This window comes from Hippopotamus amphibius, chromosome 13 (genome assembly GCF_030028045.1).
Source record: "Hippopotamus amphibius kiboko isolate mHipAmp2 chromosome 13, mHipAmp2.hap2, whole genome shotgun sequence".
Classification (NCBI taxonomy): Eukaryota; Metazoa; Chordata; class Mammalia; order Artiodactyla; family Hippopotamidae; genus Hippopotamus; species Hippopotamus amphibius.
The window spans coordinates 84,932,226-84,955,686 of NC_080198.1; the positions used below are offsets into that span (position 1 = coordinate 84,932,226).

The 23,461-nt window shown below is 40.0% G+C and overlaps 1 protein-coding gene across 3 annotated transcripts in view; it reads right to left on the bottom strand.

Moving 5' to 3' along the window:
- MCUB (mitochondrial calcium uniporter dominant negative subunit beta) overlaps positions 1-23,461 on the bottom strand; it is a 97,083-nt gene that overhangs the window by 16,923 nt on the left and 56,699 nt on the right. For 2 of the 3 annotated variants that reach the window (XM_057706247.1, XM_057706246.1), the window contains exons 2-4: positions 5,714-5,789; positions 5,001-5,171; positions 1,071-1,175 (exon numbers count right to left, since the gene is read on the bottom strand). In XM_057706247.1, the coding sequence (XP_057562230.1) occupies positions 1,071-1,175; positions 5,001-5,171; positions 5,714-5,789 (352 nt within the window). Of the gene's footprint in view, positions 1-1,070; positions 1,176-5,000; positions 5,172-5,713; positions 5,790-11,218; positions 11,335-23,461 lie in introns of all 3 variants that reach the window. The other variant, XM_057706248.1, reaches the window with a different exon arrangement.

Here is a 23,461-nt window from a genome sequence, read left to right on the forward strand (position 1 = left end):
AAAAAAGAGTTAAAAAAAAAAAAAAAAAGACACAAAAAAAACTTAAATGCATACTACTCAGTGAAAGAAGCCAGTCTGAAAAAAGCTACATATTGTACCAATTTCAACTATAAAACATTCTGGAAAGACAAAGCTATGGAGACAGTAAAAAGATTAGTGGTTGCCAGAGATGAAGAAGCAGAGCACAGAGGATTTGGGGGCAGTGGAATTACTCTGTATGAAACAACAATGGTGAATACGTCATTATACAGTTATCAAAACCCATAAAATGGAGGGGAGGGATAAATTTGGAACTGGGATTAACATATACACACTACTATATGTGAAACAGATAATCAACAAGGACCTATTGTATAGCACAGAGAACTATATTCAATATTTTGTAATAACCTATATTGGAAAAGAATCTGAAAAAATACACACACACATAACTGAATCACTTTGCTGAACCCATGAAACATTGTAAATCAACTATAGTTCAATAATAAAATAAAATAAAACCTTAAAAAACACCCATAAAATGTACAACACCAAAAGCGAACCTTAATGCAAGTATGGACTTTGAGTGAGAACAACCTGTCACTGTAGGTTCATGGATTATAGAAGATGTTCCACTCCGGGGCTTGAGAGTGGGGGAGACTGTGGGGAGGGGCAGAGTGTATGGGAACTCTGTCCTCTGCTCAACCTTGCTGTGAACCTGAAACTGCCCTAAAAAAAAACAAAGCCTACTTTAAAAAAAAAAAAAGAGAGAGTTAGGAGCTGTACAACAGTATACAACTGAGTTCATGATTTTCAGGTCCACTTCTTCTTAACCCAATAATGTCAGATTAAGCATTCAGGATCATAAAATGAAGTCTTAAAAGTCTAAAAAGAGGATATGAGACTAAAAGCCCTGACAGACAACTTCTACCGATCATTTCTATCCTTGCTAGGAAACCTTAAACATTGGTTCTCCAAAGCCTTCTTGGTCATTTAGTTAATTAAAAAGATTCTCAAGACAAGCTTGTTCCCTGAAAAAGGCCCACAGCGAAAGGGAAATGTTAAGATAGTTGCATATCTGTGTTTCTTACCTTTTTTAGGGCACTGTACATCATATGTTATTTTATTCATGACAAGTTTAAAATCATTCATTAGCAAAATTTCCATCAAGGTTGAAGCTGCAAATTCACTGCCATCTGAAAATGCAAACACATGTCCTTGTTTTAGAAGAGTAAGAACCATTTCTCAACACGTGGAAAAATATTTACTAATCCAGGTCTTTACAATACAGTAGCAGACATTTGCCTTTGGGGGCGCGCCCCAATACTGTTCCCACGAGAGGAAGCCTCCCTTGTCACTCTACTGTCCACGACGCTGAACCAAGAAGAAAAGGCAGGCGCCCCCTCTCCCACTCTGTCAGCGGGGCTGGGATCCAGACCGAGGTCCCTGGTGAGACCACCTGCAGACAGCCACGCAAAGATTCAGGGGAGGCGGGAACTCTTCCCAGCAAGGCCAGAGCCCTGGAGGTGGCGGCCGGGGGGTGGAGGTGTGAGCAGCAAAGCCCATCAGGCCATTCCCAGCCTAACCTCTGAACTCAGGCCCTTCTTCAGCTCCTGCCCTCTTCTGAGCCTGGCTTTCCCTCGGTTCCAATCACAGCGCCTGCGGACCCGCTCCCCTGCTTAGCCAGAGTCCATTTCTACGGCTGAGAGCCAAACCCCACTGCTTTGTGGAGGCATGCAGGTAGTAACATTTTTAAAAAGGCTGCCTTTCTCTTATTTTTAACTACTAAAGGGGACTGATCTGTGTTCATTAAAACTTGGTAGCCCAGCAGCACCTCAAACCACCACCACGCAGGGTTCCTTCCCTTTTCTAACTTAGCAAAGATGAGAAGAGGCAAAACTGCAAGCAGGTGCAGGATGGCAGGCACAGTAAGGCACATAATTAAACCTAAGGGGTAAATCTGCACTTTGTGGTATATTTCACAGTGGTGGAGAGAGGTAGGAGAGATTCGAATAGTAATTTCAAATATCCTAGGAACATTTCAGAAAAAAAAAAAAAGAAAATCTCCAGGAAAATGTCAAAGTCAGTGTGCTTTTACACAGCGTCTTTTTTTTTTTTTGACACACAACAAACTGCATATATTTAAAGTGCAAATTTGATTTTTTTTTTCTTATTAGTAATGTATATATGGCAATCCCCATCTCCCAATTCATCCCACCCCAACACGCCCCCATCCCCCCGCCCCGCTTTCCCCAGTTGAGGCACAGCTTCTTATATAGCCTAGCTTTTGCTGTTATATTTTTTTAACTTTAATGTAATCCAGGTGTTAAGATTCAAACTCACTGAACAATAAGCAAAACACTGGCGCTGGTAGGGGTTTCTCTATCATTATTCTTTCAGAACGGTCTACGTATAAGTACGTGATATAAAGTCCAGGATGTATATTTTCGCCTGGCCTGGCATTTGCGTGGCTGCATGCAACCAGAACGACTTCAGCTACACTAATAAGCATGACGACAGGCATACCGCTAGTAAAATCAGGAAGAACCTGGCTGCCTGCCTCCTGTCTGGCTCTCAGCAGTTCTTTTGTTCCAGAAGGCAGCAAGTGAAGGCTGCACCTGGGTCTGTTCCTAGAGTTTGGCTGTTTGGGTTCCTGTTCATCAGCTGGGGTGAGCTCATCTTCCCAGGAACTGCCAAATAATTCAGCCCACACTATGGGCAAAACTGTGACAAGCTTAGAACACTCTTTTCAAGCCCAAATTAAAGGCAGGCAAATTCCACCCACAGAGCCTCTTTTGACAAAGATCAGCAACACGCAGACTCCTTTTATCTGACTTTGCAAGTGTCATTTAAAAATTTACATTTACATGACTTCAAACCCGCTCCTCACAATATTATTATAAAAAGAAATCAAGTGACTATGATTTCTCAGCTGAGGTACTACGTTATGCTTTATACTAGTATAAGAACAGCAAGAGACGGATGTGAAACACTTTTAAGGAGCTGGGATGAGGCAGTGATGAATTCTTCACTTATCCTTGGGCAGGTACTGATATGAATCCCAACAAAGTGTTTTCACTCAGTCCAAAGAGCCCCTTTACTCTAAGATTTCTAGTGTTCTCCTTCGTGCTTTACGTTTCAAAGCTACTCAAATTATTTTTTTTTAGAAACAAGCAGGGTACACATCAATGTTTTAACCTAATTTCATTCATTCAACAAGCACGTCGTGAGCGCGTACTCCAGGCAAGCCCTGTGTGCAGTGCCCTTCTGAGTTCTGGGTTCACATCTGCCTGCTTTGAGGAAGGCAGACCCTACCCTGTAGGGAAGGCCCAGGGGGTTCGGTGTTCCTGTGACTGGCGGGGGGGAACGTCGGTCCAGCCAGGGAGGTAGTATTAGGCCATTGTGGCCATAGGACTAAAACCTTATTTCTCTGATCCTGGTTTTACCAGGAAGAAACTCCCCTTCCCTTCCGGTTAAATCCAAAGTCCTTCCAATAACCCACAACAAGGCTTTCCCTAATCAGCGCTTCCCCTCCTACTTGTACCCAGCTCCCTCCCTTTTCAGTTGAGGGTGGAGCTGGCTCCCACCTCAGGGCCTCTGCCTGGAGAGCTCTTCTCCCGTCTGCATCTTCTCTGTCTCTTCCAGGTCTTCACTCAAATGTGACCTAAGTGAGCACCTCCCACCAACACACACACTCCCACCCCACCATCACTCTGCTTTATTTCTCACTGTAACACATTGTCTAACATATTATATATTTTATTTCTTTACCTTGTTTCTTTCTCCTCTTAAAATCTAAGCTCCATAAGATCAGGAGTTTTAATCTTAATTGTTCTTTGTTCTATCTCTAGCATCTAGAACAGCGCCTGGCATATGTTAGTGTGAAAAAATTAATACACAGAAACCTCAATTAAATAGAGTCTGGAGACCGGAAGGGGGAACTCTCACACCCTGTAAGGACAGCAGAGCTCAACAGGAAGAAGAAAAACTCTTCTCTTTTCCCAGCAAGGACTCGGCTAATGAAAAGCCAGGGACTCTGCTACAGCCCTCACCACTTCCTTTTCCTCTAGAAAAGCCGTCTCCTTCCCTGTCCTGCAAGTCCACACATGGCTCGCCACGGTTGTACACCCTGAATTGGAATTCTCTGCTGATTTGCAATAAATCCATCTTTGCTGCAGTCTGTTTGTTTCAGGTCAACATTTGTTAGGTGCTCAGTATTTGCTGAGTAAATAAATTCTTTAACCTCTATTTTTCCAACTTCTATGTCTATCTCTTTGCTAGTTCTGAACTCGGATAGGAAAGAAGAATGTGAATTTCCTTTTCAAAACTGCAAGAGTAGTCATTAACTTTTAAATAAGTTTATTCTAAGCATGTAATACGACAATAAAATAACAGTGCATTCATTTATTTATATTTGCAGTAGCCTCTGTATATTGGACTGGGGTAAAGAAGTTTTTATTCTCTTTAAGGGGCAGTAGGACCTGCTTTTATGTCCTCAGACAATGAAAACATAAAAGCTATATCCTAAATTTTAAATGTCTATGTGATTAAGTACCTCTGCTGATATTAAACTATATATATATCACACGCATAATAGTTTCCTGAGAACTCATTCTGTCAAAAAACACACTAGACCATAATTGCTTTATAACAAAGATTAATGAACTATTTGTGTATTTTAATTATTCACTGGCTATTTCAATCATTGAGCCTGCATTTCATTTTCTAATTATTCAAATTTCTTACAGAAAATTAGACACTAATGTCTGTGTCCTTAAAATTTTCTCAGAGAAAAATCTGGGGACTAAGTTTATGAAATAAGTAGCTAAAACATGCATTAAACTTATTCCATTTCTTTTCTTTCAATAGAGTTGATTTTTTTTTAGATTACTGATGTGCAAAAATGAAGGACTCAGTAAAGGCCAGCCATTTATTATATAAAGAATCAATTTTCCAGAAAAGTAAAGAACCAAAACAAAGGTTCAGAAAAAAAGACAAAGTTGAAAAAAACATATATATACCTGCTGTGAAGATGGCAGCCGTTCTGATACCTTTATCTTCATTTTGCAGGTCCTGAAGGAATGAACCAACTGTTGATAACATTGGCTTGACTACAAATTGACAGCGCTCTTTTCTGGATGGCAAAGTAAGTGTTATCAAGGGAAGGCCATGTTTATAATTAACTGTGATTTCTGTTAAGAAGAAAAAAAAAGATGATAATAGAGGATGGGTAAAATTTACTTTAAAAATAACTTTTAAATTATTATTAAAAAAATTATTAACTACAAAAATTCTAGAAGGAATGCCTAACTTTCTAGAAAAGTAAAGGAATTCATAACCCTCTGAATTCCTAAAATAATTCGCGTCATTCCTATAATGCCTTCATTATACTAGTTTGCATATTCCCCACCATTCTATAACATTTTTATTAAGCAGGTAGCACACTCTATTATAATTACCTGCTTCGAGTCTTACCGGGTAAAAATTTACTGAGGGCAGAAACTGCTTCTAAGTCATCACTAACTCCTTGGATTGCTGGGGTGGGAGTGTGCCAAAAGACACCAGAGATCTTACTGGAGCAGAAAAAGAAGGAACGGAACTCTGATGGTGGGGTGGGAGTGGGAGGGGCAATACACAAAAAGTCTGTTTTGCTCAAAACTCACACTTCTCACTTTATTTGGAAGAATGGAGATAAATTAGCACGGGGAATCGAAGACGTGATGAGAAAACTTACCATCAGATGGCACCACTGTACTATAAAGATGTGATTGATAGACTTGCAGATTTCCACACAGTTTCACACACAAAACCTGTAAGAAAAAAAACGATATTTTTCGTCCTTTTAGAAAAAGTGGCAAAGCTGAAATAAGTGTCTGTACTAGAAGACCGCTTTAACATGATAGGAAAAGCATAACGAAAAGTTTACCCCACACATATCCAGGTAAGCCCTTAGAGAAGCTCACTAGACCTCTCTGAGCTGTCCCATATGGGAGCCACTGGTCACATATGGACATTTAACGTTAAAGCAATTAAAATTAAGCAACACTAAAAGTTCGGTTTCTCACAGTCAGTCACCTTTGCCACATTTCAACTGCTCTACAGCTCTGGGTCTTGTAACTACTGTATTGGATAGTGCAGAAATAGATCATTTCCATCATCACAGAAAGTTCTACTGGACAGCACTGCTGGGTCTAAAACATCTGAATGGCTACCTTACTACGGGACATCTTTTCAGGGTTTGTAATGGTGTCTGTGTTTACAACAATATTGGTGCTTTAGATACTTACTTAGTGGTGACAAAGACTTCGTTCTCGACCAAACTTTAGTCAAGGTCCTCTAAGCCTGACTAAACCCCATCCTTGTGCACGTCCTCCAGGAACCCAGTTTCAGCAAGAATGTTGTGAAGTTAGTTCAGCCAGAACGCCCCCCCACCCCCCTCACCCAGCAACCCTTAGCATCTGATCAAATTCCTCTTCCTCCACCATTCACCAGGTATTACCTGATCACCCTAGTCAGTCTTCAACAAGAATCCTGCTAGGTCAGGTTAGCAAAGAATTACCCCATCCTCTTAGTAATTTCCCACCCACCGCTCCCCACCCCCACTCCTCCAACTCTGCTCCTTGGATATAAATCCCCACTTTTCCCTGTTGTGAAAGGAATGAGCCCAATCTCTCTCCTCTACTACAAAACCCCCTTGTAGCAGCCCCCCTGAATAAACTCTACCTTACATTCCTTTACAAGTGTCATGAATAACTTTTTCTTTAACAGTGCTTCGGTGTGTATACTTCCAGACTTTTCTGCATATACTGCCACCTTTACATGTGAGTTAAATTTTATGCTAGTGTATATAATGCTAAAGACAGTTTATAAGTCAAGTTCCTAGATGCCAAAGATGATAATTCCTGCTCATAAAGTACTTATCATTTTAATGTGCTGTTGAAGTTTCTGTACTATTATTGAAGAAATCACTTTAGAGGCAACCACCTGACAACCAGGAAATGTTGAAAGAAAGCAGAGTGGCCAGGGAAAAATATCAAAGCTTTCTCAAGCTTTTGCGTACCTAAAAATCACCTGGATACTACAATACTGTCCGTTGCTAAATAGACAGGGCTTGTTAAAAACACAGATTCCTGGACTCCACCCCCAGAGATTTTTGGTCTAGTACGTCTGAGGTAGGGGTAAGAGAATTTGCATTTTTAATAAGCTCCAGGGTTATACCTAAGTTACAGGTGTGAAGGTCATACTTTTGAGTAGCTGGGTTCTAGCAGACCCTTTGTGGCCTTCAGGGCACTATTTCTAAAGTTTCTGCATAGAATCATTTTGAACTCCAAATTTTAGTGCTGGGACAAGGGTTATTACTGCCTTCAAATGATATTCAGTATCAAGTCAAAAGACGACTCGGGCTTCTCTTTTATCACATCTTTTTCCTAAATACAATTCTAATCACTTCACACCCTGCTTAAACCCCCAGAGACTTCAACATTTCATATAAAGTAGAAAGAACAGTGACCCCAGAGTTGAAAAGACTGGGATTCTGAGCTCAATTTAGCTACTTAATAGCGTGAGATCACAGATAAGTCATAGGACTGTGTTTTTGTTCTCTGAAGGGTTGGGTGGGGATAACAACACCTATCTTGTGGAGCAGATATAAGATTAAGTAAAACAAAGTGTCAAGCAAGTGTAAGATATGGTCTATGAGCCTCCCATGAGCAGTACAGGCCGCCTCCCCTCTAGAGCTCCATCACTTACTGTTCTCTTACAGCAGGAACCGAGGCCCCAGCCGGACGAGCTGTGTGCCGTCCACATTAAAGTGCCTCCTTTATCCACTTCTGCCTAACAAACCCTGTCATTCCCTCCAGGCCCAACTCAACGGCCATCGCCTCTCTAAGTCTTCCTGCAGGGTCGTGATGGTTGAGTGGGAAGAGCACAGGCTTTGCCATCAGAACCAAGCTGGAATCCCAGCTTCAACATATCCCAGCTGCCATGACCTCTGACAGGCAGGGGAGGGCTTGGGAAGAAATGGGTTGTGAGAAAAATGAGGGGACAGTTTGGAAGAAAGGAAGGAAGGAAGAAAGAAAAAAAGAAAAAGAAACCCAGGGCGATAGTCAGAAGAAGGAAAATATCGTTCATATGAGAAAGAGCTATTTGAGCTTCAAAGTAAAAGGGAGGCAGAAAGGAGATGTATAACGATCACATGTTGGGGCCAATTCACAAATCAGATTGCTTTGAGAGCTTTGTCGTATTTTATACTACATATTATTATTATTACTAAAACAAAGATGTAATTCACATTCAAGATGGTGTAAGTTAACACTTAAGTGACAACTCTGCTCCATGTTCAAAAACAACATCTGTACCTCCCTGTACCAAAACCAAGAGAGAAATGATGCGATAAGCAAGGCTCAAGCAAGTAGACAGTCTGCTAAGGTTCTGGGTCCTGCAGGAAAAGTGATTCAATGGAAAATGATATATTGTTTACAGCACATTTTGGGGGGGCAGTGGGGTGAGGGGATCATTTTATTTATTTTTCTTTTTTTTAATCAACATATATTTTTATTGTAGTTGACTTACAACGTTGTGTTAGTTTCTGCTGTACAGCAAAGTGATTCAGTTATACATATATATGCATTCCTCTTTTAAAAAGTTCTTTTCCATTATGGTATAGCATAGGATACTGAATATCGTTCCCTGTGCTATACAGCAGGACCTTGTTGTTTAGCCATTCCACGTATAAAAGCTTACATCTGCTAACCCCAATCTCCCACTCCACCCCTCCCCCAACCCCCTCAGAAACCACCAGTCTATTCTCTATGTCCATGATTCTGTTTCTGTTTCATAGATAGGTTCATTCCACATATAAGTGATATCATATGATATTTGTCTTTCTCTTTTTGACTTACTTCACTTAGTATGATAATCTCTAGTCCCATTCATGTTTCTGTAAGTGGCATTATTTCATTTTTTATGGCTAAGTAGTATTCCATTGTACATATGTACCGCATCTTCTTTATCCATTCATTGTCAATGGACATTTAGGTTGTTTCCGTGTCTTTGCTATTATGAATAGTGCTGCTATGAACATAGGGGTGCATGTATCTTTTTGAATTATAGTTTCATCTGGATATATGCCCAGGAGTGGGACTGCTGGATCATATGGTAATTCTATTTTTAGTTTTCTGAGGAACCTCCACACTGTCTTCCATAATGGCTGCACCAACTTACATTCCCATCAACAGTGTAGGAGGGTTCCCTTTTCTCCACACCCTCTCTGGCATTTGTTATTTGTAGACTTTTTTTTTATGGAAAGGCATTTTATTTTAAAGATAGTAGTGTGTACATGTCAGTCCCAAACTCCCATCTATCCCTCCTCCCCCCCCACCCCCCCCAGAACCATTAAATTCATTCTCTAAGTCTGTGAGTCTCTTTCTGTTTTGTAAATAAGTTCATTTGTATCTTTTCTTTTTTTAGATTCCAAATATAAGCAATATCATATGATATTTGTCTCTCTCTGTCTGACTTCATTTAGTATGATAATCTCCAGGTCCATCCATTTTGCTGCAAATGGCATTATTCCATTCTCTTTGATGGCTCAGTAATATTCCATTGTATATAGGTGCCACATCTTCTTTATCCACTCATCTGGTAATGGACATTTAGGTTGCTTCTATGTCTTGGCTATTGTAAAGAGTGCTACAATGAACACTGGGGTGCATGTATCCTTTTGAACCATGTTTTTCTCTGGATATATACCCAGGAGTGGGACTGCTGGATCATATGGTAGTTGTATTTTTAGTTTTTTAAGGAACCTCCATAAGACTCTCCATAGTTGTACCAATTTACATTCCCACCAACAGTGTAGGGGGGTTCCCTTTTCTCCACACCCTCTCCAGCATTTATTGTTTGCAGCTTTTTTTGAGGATGGCCATTCTGACTGCTATGAGGTTATATCTTATTATAGTTTTGCTTTGCATTTCTCTAATAATTAGTGATGTTGAGCATCTTTTCATGCGCCTCCTTGGCCATCTGTATGTCTTCTTTGGAGAAACGTTTGAGTAATATTCCACTGTATATATGTACCACATCCTCTTTATCCATTCATCTGTCGACGGACATTCAGGTAGTTTCCATGTCTTGACTACTGTAAATAGGGAACAGCGCACTTTTTCAAGTCATCACATTTTAGCCCTGTTCACTGGTTAGAAGCCATTTTGGAACTATTTGTAAACTATAGTAATTGATAGGTATGTAAATTTTGTCTAATCTGGTAGTGATCTAATTGACTCCTGACTCCCCCACACCACCCAAACACCAGTTTTATCTCTACCTGCAATTCATCTTAACATTCTTTTTTCCATATAAATTTGTACTGTTTTGATTTTTCCTTTTAACTGGATATAACATCTGCCTGGTTCCTTTATATCATAAGAGTAAAATAAATCCTTTAATGCATGTTCATTCTTATAACTGTATGAGAGTCATATTTTTACCTTTTCCCCAAAATTATCTTTTAATAGTCCAGAACAGAATAAGTAACTGACAGTTTGACCCTTTTGGGGTAGGAGAGACTAAAGCAGCCTATGGCAAGATCAAGCCAAGCTTTCCAGTGATTAGATGCTGTGGTATCTCCAATATCACTGCAACCTCCCAGGATAGGGACCTTAAGGTGGCCAATTTAAGAACCAATTCTGAGCTCTGGCCACAAAAGCCCAGTTGGAGGCAATATAAAATTACTAGCCAGAAAGGGGTGAGTACAGAATGAAAGATAAATTCCTACTTAGAGTCTGCAATCCAGAATTTTACTATATGAGAAATTAAATGTTAAGAAGGAACTAACAAATTTATTTAGAAGATTAATTCCATTTAAGGAAAATAAAAATAAGAGTCATATCCAAAACTGACTTTAACACAAATTATATTTAGAGTCTTCAAAGAGATAAAGAGGAGAATTAGCTTCCAGAAAAATCAATAAGAAATTATGCTACTAAACTGGTAGAAATAAAACAAAAATTAGTAACCTGGATCATTAAGGAAAAAATTTCTAGTAATTAGGGATTTCTAGAAATGGAAAAAAAAAATCTATATACATGTAAAAAAAACCCTCAGCTTAACGAAGCAGATAAATCCTAGACTAGACAGAATCAACAGAAAAGAAAATTAGTGAATTAGACAATATTTCACCCAGGTACAATGCAGAAAGATTCAGAAACTTTAAACCTTTAAAAAGCAATTAATCTCATACCTTGCTGGCAAGAATGTAAAATGGTACAACCATTTTGGAAAACTTTCAGCAGTTTCTTATAAAGTTAAACACACACACTTCCACGTGACCCAGCAATTCCACTCCTAGCTGTTTACCTAAGAGAAATGAAAACTTATGTTCATACAACTGTACAGTGCTCTTTCATTTGCTCCCTCTAGAGCACATACGCCCGGCTTACTACTGCAGTCTGAGCACCTGAAATAGTATAGTACCTGACAAAATATAGGGGCTCAATAAATACGGGGTAAATGAATGTACGAATATCTTCAAGGTGCTAGGGGAAAATAACTATCAATCTAAAATATTATATTCAGGAACATTACTTAAGGTTGCAGGAAATGAAGAGATTTTTCAGATGTACAGAGACCATCGTTTCTTTCCCACACATCTTTGCTAAGGAACTTCCTACAGAGAAGGGAACTAAACCCAGCTGCAGGAGAATATGGTTATGGGCTGTACTGTGCCCTCACCTCCCCACCAAATGCATATGCTGAAGTCCTAACCCCCAGGACCTCAGCATGTGACTGTATTTTAAAGAGGTAATTAAGTTAAAATGAGGTCAGGAGTGTGGGCCCTACTCCAGTGTGACTGGTGTCCTTACAAGAGGAGGAGGTTTGGACCCAGATATGTGCACACACAGAGGAAGACCCCAAGAGGACACAATGAGAAGGTGGCTGTCTGCAAGCCAAGGGGAGGGGCCTCAGAAGAAACCAACCCTGCTGACACCTTCACCTCAGACTTCAGACTTCCAGAACTGTGAGAAAATCAATCTACTGTTTAAGCCACTGACTCTGAGGAACTCTCTTGTGGAAGCCCTACGAAACCAATACAAGAGCAAAGCTGTAAAATATGTTGGTAAATAAACTACTTACTGTAAGAAATTTTAAACCATTTTTTTGTGTTAAAATGAGTGGAAAGATAAACAAGATCTGGCATGCTAGATTCAGTGGATTCTCAGCACATGTGAAGACCCTCATCACATTCAGAAGGAGGGCAAAGACGGGGAGAAACCTAAGACTTTCTTAGGACAGTTATCATTGAGTATGTGTATGTTAAACACTTAAAGGAAACCATTCCATCTACAGGTTCTCAGCGGTAGAAAAGAAAAAAAGAATAGAACAAACTTTTTCAAGGAAAGTTGAAAAAATGCTCTCAAACCCCTCCTCTCCCTTCTGTCTCTGCCTCCAATGACCTAGTTCAGATCCTCGCCCAGATCACTGTAACAGCTTCCTAACTGGCCTCTCTCACCAATCCATCCCAGATCAAGATCTACTCCAGTTTTCTAAAATCACATAAAGTCCAACTATGTCTAGACTTAAAAACCTCTATTTGTTCTCTATTGCAAAGGGAAACAACTCCACAGAACACCTGCCATGAGCTGATTCCTACCCACTTCTGTAGCCTCACCTGTCATCACTAGCACCGCCCACCTCCCAGCCCTCTATTTCAGATCCGCGGAGCCTACTGTCGTTTCTCCAATGTGGCACACTGTTCGTGCTTCCGCGCCTTTGCACGTATTCCCATTCCTGTCTGGAAAGCCCTGCCCGGTGTACCCACCTTGTATGGTCCACTCTTACTCTTAACACTCGTATCTTCCCACCACAAAACCTATAAAAGCCATCTGGACCCACCATCGCTTCCTTCCCTCCTTCTGCAGGCCCATCCCTCCTCAGGTGTTCTCCACCTTACACATCGCAAAGTTTTCTCAGAATCCTAACTCCCTCTTAATCACTGCCTCTCTCACCCTACATGTTCACTGTATCAGCAAACATGCTCTAATCTGTCTCGTCTTTAAAAAGGTCCAAACCTTCCATTAACCACACATCCCTGCAGCTATTGGCCCATGCGTATGTTCTCCTTAGCCAAACTTTTCATTTTGTCTACACTGGTTCATCCTCAACTCCCATTCACTTTTTTTTTAATACTTTATTTTTTTCTTCCAGTTTTATTGAGATATAATTAACATACAGCACTGTAAAAGTTTAAGGTTCCCAATCACTCAAACACGCTACCAACAGAAGGGGGAGAGGCAAGATAGGAGTAACAGCCTATCTTAAGACGTATGAACTACCATGTATAAAATGAATAAGCTACAAGGATATATTGTACCGCACAGGAAATACAGCCAATATTTGATAATAACTATAAGCAGAGTATACCCTTTAAAAATTGTGAATCACTATGTTGTACAATTGAGACTTACATAATACTGTACATCAACTATACCTCAATAAAAAACCCAACATACTACCAACTGGCTTCTGCCTCCAGCCCCTCAACTGTGTAGCCAGACCCCGCCTGAGGTCCAGACTAGGACATCCAAATACTTGACTAACATCTCCCTTACATAATCACATACATCTGAAAGTGAATTTATCCAGAACAAAACTCCTGACTTCCCTCCGAAACCTCTTCCTTTGGTTCACCTTTCCCTGCAATACGTGATCCCTCATCTCCCTGGCTGCTCAAGTCAAGCCCAGGAGTCATTCTTGAGTCCATCAATTCCATCCACCCATCCATTCTACCTACATAGTTCATCCATTTCTCTCCATTTTTGTTTGTTTGTTTTTTTTTATAGTTGTGGCGCACGGGCTTAGCTGCTCCATGGCATGTGGAATCTTCCCAGGGCAGGGCTCGAACCCGTGTCCCCTGCATTGGCAGGCGGACTCTTTACCACTGTGCCACCTAGGAAGTCCTCCATTTTTATTGTTAATCCTCTGGTCCAGGCCACCATTATCTACTGCACCAGTTTCCAAACTTGTTTATTTGTTTCTATCCTTGCTCTTCTCCATGCTACCCTCCTCAAAGCATCAAAAGTGATCTTAAGGTGTAAACAGCGACATCACATTCCTCTGCTTAAAATTCTTCAATGGATTGCACTCACACTTAAACAAAATAAAAGCTTATCAGGGCCAATGAGATGCCACGTGACTTAGACACGGCTTGTCTCACCAGTTTCATCTCATACCCCGCTTTCCTTATTCTGATCCTACTGGTCATCCCTCAAGTCCTAGAACGTGGTGAGTTTCTCAGATCTCAGGGGCATAGCACACCGTTCTGCCTAGAATGCTCTTCTCCCCCATTTTGTATAACTAAATGTTTTACACGCAGTATCTTAATTGATCTTAATGGCAACTGTATGAGATACATACGATTACTTCCCATCTTTTTTTCCATTCAAGTGTATTTATTGATCACTTATCACTTAACTTAGCATTGATAAAATAGGAAGTCATTGGAGAACTGCAGCTGGTAAACGAGAGCCTGTGGGGCTAATCCAACAGGGCTCTGTCCCCCCCCCTTTTTTTTTTTTGGATCTGTTTCAGAACAATAAAATTGAGCAGAGAATACAGAGGTTTCAAATACTCTTGGCCTTTCCCCAGTATCAATATCCAGCACCAGAGTGGTATATTTGTTACAACCCATGAACTATATTGATATACCTTTATTACGCAAAGTTTATAGTTTATATTAGGGTTCACTCTTGGTGTTGTACATTCCATGAGTTTTGACACACGTACGACTTGCATACACCATTGTAGTATCACATAGAATGGCTTCACGGCCCTAAAAATCCTCTGCTCTGCCCATTCATCTCATCCCTCTCTCCTCTCTAACCCCTGGCCACCACAGATCCTTTTACTGTCTCCACAGTTTTGCCTTTTCCAGAATGTCATATAGTTGGAATCATATAGTACAAGGGTGAGTCAAAAATTATCTGCACTCTGGCTGTAGAATTTACTTTAATTAACTTTTAGAAAAGACAAATACATCATTTTTCGACATAATCTCCTTGCTTTTCAATATACCTTGTCCATCTGTCAACAAGCTTTCATATTCGTATTTCGTAAAAAACTGCTGCAAGCCACAAATGCACTGCTGTTTTCACTTCTTCCTCGTAAGGCTGCTTTCAGGGGACCAACAGGTGAAAGTCCAATGGAGCAAGATCAGGACTATAGGGAGGATGCTTTAATACCTCAAAATGAAGCAATCCACGACAGGCTTAGGTTTCAAAAAGTTTGTGCGAGATGGGTACTGAAACAACTCACAGAAGACCATAAACAGAGCGTTTGGATACCTGCAAACAAAATTTGGACCAATACTCTAGGGAAGGCGAAAGTTTCTTAAAGAGAATCATTACTGGTGGAGAGACATGGATTCATCACTATGAGCCTAAGAGCAACCAGCAGAGTATGGAATGGAAATATCCTCAGTCGCTGACCAAGAAAAAGTTCAAAAGTCAACCATGAGCTGGAAAATGGATGCTTACAGTTTTCTGGGATTTTCAAGGACCAGTATTGGAACATTATCAGGGAAAATGTTCAACAATCAACAGTGCTCGTTACAGTGAGATGCTTATTGAAGAGCTGAAGCCTAAACTTCAGATAAAATGCAGAGGACTGCTATCCAAGGGCGCTGTGATCTCGCGTGACAATGCACGTCCACACACTTCTGCCCACACTGTTCACACTCTGCAAAAACTTCATTTTGAGTAAGCACATTAGTCTAGTATCTTCTCTCTGGGTTGTAATCCTCCTTTAGAATTTTGCTCTCAAAAGCATTTCTTTGTTGAATGAAGGAGGAAAGATGGAGAGAAGGAAAGAAGGAAGGGAGGGAGGGAGGGATACATATACACACAGAATATAATTTCAGGGGTCCTGCTGAGGTCAGTCTAGAGAACGAAGGATGACTGGCTTAAATGTAAGTGTTTAAAAGGATATAAATGTGGCCTGGCTGAGACTCTACAGTCAATAGGTGAAAATTATTATTGATTACTAGCCAAGTGCTGTATGCATTACTCCTGTTTCTTTTTGTTTCAATCATGTTGCATATTAACTTCTCTTCTTGGTCTGCCCAGATCAAAAAGAAAAATTTATTTTAACAGTGATGATTCATGTAGTACCTGAAAGAGACTGGAGTATTAAGATAACTGCCTAGTGTGTGCTACAAAATGCAATTTTTGTTGGGCAGATTTAAAATATAAATCTAGAGACAAGTCAGAAGAGTACATCAAAAGAGAATTGCTATATAGCAGTTTGATTTTTGTTTTTGTCCAGAGAAGCAAAAAGAAATCGTGAAAGCTTGGGGCTCAGTGTGATGGTCTACAAAAAATCATGATGCACCACAGGGTGGAAAACTAATGAACCGAAGGATAAGCTTCAAAGCAAAACAATTATGTAATCAAGGAGTTTATCTTGCTTGCTTCACACATTCCACAGAACTCCACCATAGGTGGTACATAAAATATGGTTTAAAATGATTGAGTTTCATTCTTTTTTTATGCTTATATTTTACCCATTTCCTTGTTCAACATTTCTTCTGCATTCTTATTCCTTCCACGTTAAATTTTGCTCACTAGAACTCTGCTTAGTGCTTTCACTGAGAGCCTATGTAGGAGTAGTAAACCCTCAGTCTATGTTATAAATTCAATTTCTATCCTTTTCCTTTTGAGTTTAATCTGTTTACATTTATTGTTACTTCAGATAAATTTGGATATGTCATCTTATTTTGTTCTTTCTATTTATCCTGATTTTCTTTTGCTTCCTTCTTCTTTCTTACCTTCTAATAATTTAACTGTTTCTTTAGACTCCTTTATCTCTCTCTATTGGATTGGAAGTATATGGGTATTTTTGGTTTTTTTTTTCTCTTTATCCTTTTAGGGTTTGCCCTTTACATTCTGAGACATTCTTACTTGGCTTAGAGTGTAAAGTTAATTTCTCTGCCCTGTGGCTGAACAACAGCAGGATCTTAGACAGTATCAATCACAATTAAGAAGGAATTATTTTGACCTTATTTTTTTAGAACCCCCCCCCCCAAACTGGCATGTTGTTTTATACAGTGATTGTTTTTTATACAGCAATTGTTTCTTACATTCATCTGTAAGTTTTCCAACTATTTTGCTCTCCATTTCTTCTTATATCCTGTTTGCTTATGTGTTCAATTTCATGTTTCCTGAGAACTTTCAGTAAGAATCTTTCAATCTCTCAAACTTAATGCTGTTGAAAATGACAGTTTACTGAATATGAAATTCCAGGTTGTTACTTCCGCTCAGAACTTTGAAGATATTCCTTCGCCTTCCAGCCTCTATTAACACATCTTGTGTAAATGTAAGACTTTCTGTAAGATTTTGTTCCATCTTTCTGCTTCTGGGGTTCCACATTTCCCCAAAGTGTGTCAGGTACAGCTCTAATTTCACTTTCCTGCTTGGGACTCATTTTATTTCATTTAAAGATTCACTCTGAGAAGGGTCCTCATGGGGAGAGGAGTGGCCCGAGGTGGAGCGTCTGAATCCAAGTGTGGCTGGAGGGCATCCACCCAGAGGGGCAACTGGCATGGGGGTGTCGGAGCCCAAGCATGGTGAGGAGGGTGTCCACATAGTGGAAGGGGCATTAGTGTGGGGTAGCAGAGCCCGAATGGGGGTGAAGAGGGCATCCCCATGGAAGGTAGGCTCAGAACAAGGTGTTGGAGCCCAAACTGGGTGAAGAAGGCATCTGTGCAGGGAAACGACGGACGTCAGAGATGAGAGGCTGTCACACACCAGAAAGCTAAGCAAATAAGCAAATATATCAAGAAAAATGGAAGTCAGGTTTATTCTGTCAAAGAAGGGAGCTACACTATAGAAAGGGAGAAAACCGGAACACACTCTGTAGTACTGGAATGAAACTGCAAGTATTGGTATGAATTCATGGTTTCTAATATATAAAAATATAAATAAAACCAACAAAATGTTGAACTTCAAAGAATATTGAATGTAGATGTGTATATAAATGTAAAAGATTTAAATTTTATGTATTTATATTTTCCTATAAAAATATATAAAACATTTTCTTGAAGGGGACTGTGAACATTAACATTCCCAATAATGAGCACATCTGGCATCCAGGTCTTGACTTCTAAATACCATTCTTACCCAAAAGGAGCCAGAGCTCCCTGGAGAAATGGCTAATTCCAGGGCTGGGGCATGGAAAGGACAAGATGGGCTGGGAAAGCAAAGAAGTGCCCAATGAATGACGGGAGACATCGCAAAAGGACGCACCAGTCAGCTTGAAGGGAGTCTCAGTGATCAAACCTGGAACGATTTGGGCATTAACACAAATAATAACAGTAACAGATGACAATTCATTAAAAAACCGGGAAACCACGAGCCCGCTCTGACATAATTAAGTAAATAAATGAATTTAAAGTCTGATAAAGAACAAGATGTTTATGTGTATAAAAACAGATGATTGAACTTGGCGTACCCCCCAAAAACAAACAAACAAACAAAAGAACAAGATGTTTACATAGTTTTAATATGCTTCCACACAAAAGCATGAATACCAAAGGAAAAGCAGTAACTGCAAGGGGAAGAAGTCTGGCAGACACCACCTCAATCAAGCCATCAAAGTGCATCTCCTCAGTCACGGGGCAAACTGACATCATGCAGTGACAAAGAATACGTGCAACACCTCTGTGATATTCTCAACAAAGGTGTATAATCTGAATCAAACCCCAAGGAAACACCAGACAGACGCAAATAGAGACATTCTACAAAATAACTGTAACCTTCAAAAGAGTCAACGTTGTTGAAAGTCAAGGAAAGAAGGTGATACTGTCCCAGGTTGGAGATAAGACAACTAGATACAACTGTGATTCTGAAGTTTTTGCAATACAGAACATTACTGGGGTCTAAGAATTAGATAGTGGTAATGTAAGTTTTCTGATTTTGATGGTCATTTATGGTTAAGTTGAAGAATGTTCTTGCCCTTGAGAGGGAATGACATTGTGCCAACAACTTATCCTCCAACTGTCCAGAAACAAAGCGTTCATACAACTTTTCTATAAGTTTGCAATTGTTTCAAAATAAAACAGTGCTGAAAACAACAGGTTTAGGTTTAGGGGCTTCCTTGGTGGCGCAGTGGTTAAGAATCCGCCTGCCAATCCAGGGGACGTGGGTTCGAGCCCTGGTCCGGGAAGATCCCACATGCCGCGGAGCAACTAAGCCCGTGCACCACAACTACTGAGCCTGCGCTCTAGAGTGTGTGAGCCACAACTACTGAGCCCATGCACTGCAACTACTGAAGCCCGCACTCTGCAGCAGGGGAGGCCACCGCAATGAGAAGCCTGCGCACCACAGCGGATAGTAGCCTCCGCTCGCCGCAGCTAGAGAAAGCCCGTGTGCAGCAGTGACGACCCAATGCAGCCAAAAAATAAATAATAAATCTTAAAAAAAAAAAAAATACGTTTAGACAAACACAAAGATTACCATTTATAGAGAGAAGTGACCTCTTAACAAGGTGTCAAACATTTAAAAAAATGTTTTTTGCGTGCCAGTAGGAAACTATGGCTACTGAGGGAATTGAAATTTTTTTGAGGGGGCTTGTCTTTTTTTTTTAATTAATTTATTTTATTGGCCGTGTTGGGTCTTCATTGCTGCAGACGGGCTTTCTCTAGTTGTGGCGAGCGGGCCTACTCTTTGTTGTGGTGCGCAGGCTCCTCATTGTGGTGGCCTCTCTTGTTGTGGAGCACGGGCTCTAGGCACATGGGCTTCAGTAGTTGCGGCACATGAGCTCAGTAGTTGTGGCTCATGGGCTTAGTTGCTCTGCGGCATGTGGGATCTTCCTGGAGCAGGGATTGAACCCATGTTCCCTGCATTGGCAGGCAGATTCTCAACTACTGCGTCACCTAAGAAGTCCTGAAAATTTTTTTTAATTAAAAGATTAAAAAAAAAAAAAAACAACAAGCACAGAAACTCATGTACCCTTTACAAGTTCTTATTTAGGAACTCTTAAGACTCTTGGCATTCTTCTGACATATGTCAGTAAAGCTTAAGGAGAAACTATCCTATTTATCCTTTGACAACCCTTGCTTAGAAAGATTATTAAAAGACCATTCTGAAAACCTTACATAAATCCACCACACATGCAGAATTTAATTATTTCAAGACTGACTCACCGAAACTCAGCTCCTCCTTTCAATTTACATCCCACCTATGAGAAGTCTATCAGTCACTGTACTAATCCAGTCACATTCCCAGGACAGCTTCAGTTATTTATAAAATAAACTGGCTTATACTGTTAAATTTGAACAATACTGCTTCTCTTGGATGTTAACAAATGATCAATTATTTCAGTATTAAAGTCTAGTAGAGAGTATATCACAACAACCCCACTACATGCCATTTCACTAAAAATACGTCAGGGAGTGTGACTGGAGGAAAAATCAGTTTAAAAAAAAATTCACTGCTTTCATTCCTTTGAAGTATCAATAGCAGCTTCTTGTGCTCCAGTCTTTCAGTTAAAAAATAAAAGTTCACTGTTTTCATCCCTTTAAGATAGCAATAGCAGCTTTTTGTGCTCTAACCTTATATTCTAGATGCATTAAGAAAATGCAAGTACCAAGAAGTAGAAAATATGGCTTAAAAAGAAGTCTAGTGGGCTTCCTAGGTGGCGCAGTGGTTAAGAATCCGCCTGCTAATGCAGAGGTCATGGGTTCGATCCCAGCTCCAGGAAGATCCCACATGCCGCGGAGCAACTAAGCCCGTGTGCCAAAAAAAAAAAAAAAAAAGAAGTCTAGCTCATTGGAAAAGGAAAAAGATGCAGCAGCCTGACTTCAAATAGAAAACAACTTTCTGACGTGGGGTGAAGAAGAGCTACTGATGTACAATGGACAACAGCAGGAACTAGCCTAATTTGCATAATGAATATAAATCAGAAGAGCAGTTTATATTTAAACTTCTTAGCTGAAAGGCAACAGTGATACATTGATACAGAAAAATAAAATCAGAGCACTTCCAAATATAAGCCTTTTTAGGAGGACTTTAATTACTCTGCTATAAAAGCACGCCATGTGACATTAGTCTCAGTATGAGGCTTTCAACAATAATGTGCTACAATTTGCCCTTTCCACATCCACAAGTGTAAACTCCATTATTATTGCTTTTTTAGCGATGACTCAGTTGTATCCCATATATATCATTAGATTGTGTAATTTACTTTAAAAAGATTTAAGATGATAGCTGGAAACTGGATAAGAAAAAGCAACAGACTCGGCTCCTGACATTTGGCTGTTCAAAACTATCAAATGGTGAGTTATTATCACCTTTAAAGATATTCAAAATAATGTGGCTCAAGGTCTAAAAACGACTGCAAAAATGCAGTCATAATATTTTACCAACTCGATGTAATTATTCTCTATTTTTCCCAAACTAAAAATATTTATTTAGATACATATGATCTAATATGCATATACTTAGACATACATGTATATATTTATGTATATTTATATCTTATATGTGTAATATGTATATATTTATATACATATTACAATGAATACATATACACACATATTTGTTTATAGTCACAACTTTATATATTGCAAAAGTACTTGAAGATCTATGACAAAAGTGGTAGTTTCATACTGGGAAACGAATGGGCGCTATATAAAGGGAACATATCAGGATTTCTTTAGCAAGTACAGAGTTCCAGGCTATGACACACTCTGCTGTGGGGGAACGTGGAAGTGACTGCTCCCCTGAGTGACAGAAGCTATGCAGCAGATCTCTTTTCACCGGAGATCTGGATGTACAGGAAACTGATAAATGAACCTGCAGTATATAATGCCTGAAAATACAAAGCCTTCCAGTCAACAGTTAATTCAACAAATATTTCCTGAGCATCTGCTATGTGCTGAGTGACCAGACTCTTTCAAAACTTCTGCACCAATCCAGCCATCCTTCCCTGCCTTCTTAGTGTTACCAGAATGAAGTCTTTCTGTGTTCCCCCTTAGGCTAACACATTTCCCCTGAGCTCAGGATTCCATCCCTCCTGCTACACTAGAGACCTCACTTTTCTGAATATTTTCCCAATTAGATCTTTCTCATCAGCAGGTAAGCCTGCTCAAGCCTCTCCGATCTTCTATCTTCCCTCCATCTCCACCCCCCTTTTCCCTTCTTGGCTAAGCGACTCGAAAGGGCGGGTCACATTTGCTGTCTTACTTCTTTTAGCTTTCACTCATTCTTTACCTACTGCAACCTGGCTTTTGTCTCATCATTTCACTGAAATTACTCTCAGAAGGCTACCGCTCTCCTTGTCTCTGAAACAAATGAAAACTCCTTAGTCACTGACGGCGCAGACGCAATCATCGCTCCTGATCACTCTTCTTGAAATATTCTCTTCTTTGGCTTCCGTGATACCATGTTCCCTTGGATCTCTGGTCACATGTTCTCAGTCAGCATCCTTTAGAGAGTCCTCATCTTGTCATCCTTTAAATGTTGGTGTTTCCCAGAGTTCCACTATATGCTACCCTCTCTGACCTCACTATGAATTCTCTTTGGGGGATCTCCACCTAGTCACTACGTTATTTTCCTGACGACTCAAAATTGTATGTAACCCCAATTCAGAGCCTCTCTATGTGCATCTAATTTGTATACATGATGAAATCTTTTAGTATATCTATCTAGCTTATACAATCTCCCATTTTCTAAAAACTGCCTCTAATTCTATCTAGAGCGTAGCAATGATAAGACCCCTAAAACCAGGGCTGTATTATGTGACCCCCAGTCCCTTCACCACAACTGAATGGACTTCTGCTCCAAGTTGGGCTGATCAGATTCCCAAGCCAGGAAGCTGACTGAGGCTAAATCTGTGTTCAAACTAGAATTCTCAAACACTGCTGGTTGACTGTGTAAACTCTGAAAACTGGCAGTATCTCCAAATACATACATACCTAATGGCCCAGCAATTCCACTCCTAGATATAAACCAAGAGAAATAATCACATATGTGCTCAAAACACAAACATAAGACCATTCACAGAAGCACTCTCTGTAATAAGCAAACACTGGAAACTGCAGAAACCATCATCAGTACAATCAGTAAGTGGAGGTATATTCCCCAGGTGGAATATTGCAGCAATGCAACAACATGATGAATCTCACAAATGTACCAAGCAAAACAGTACAAAAGAGTATATGCTCTAAGATTCCATTTATATAAATTTCAAAAACAGGCAAAATAATCCATGGTGTTAGAAGGCAGGATGGTGGTTATACTTCATGGTTTAGGCAGTGACTAAAAGGGAGCTTAAGGGGGCTCCTAGGGAGCTGGTAATAGTCTGTTTCTTGATCTGTTTTTTTTTAAATTAATTAACTAATTTATTGGCTGGGTTGGGTCTTCATTGCTGCATGCGGGCTTTCTCTAGTTACAGAGAGAGGAGGCTACTCTTCATTGCAGTGCGCTGGCTT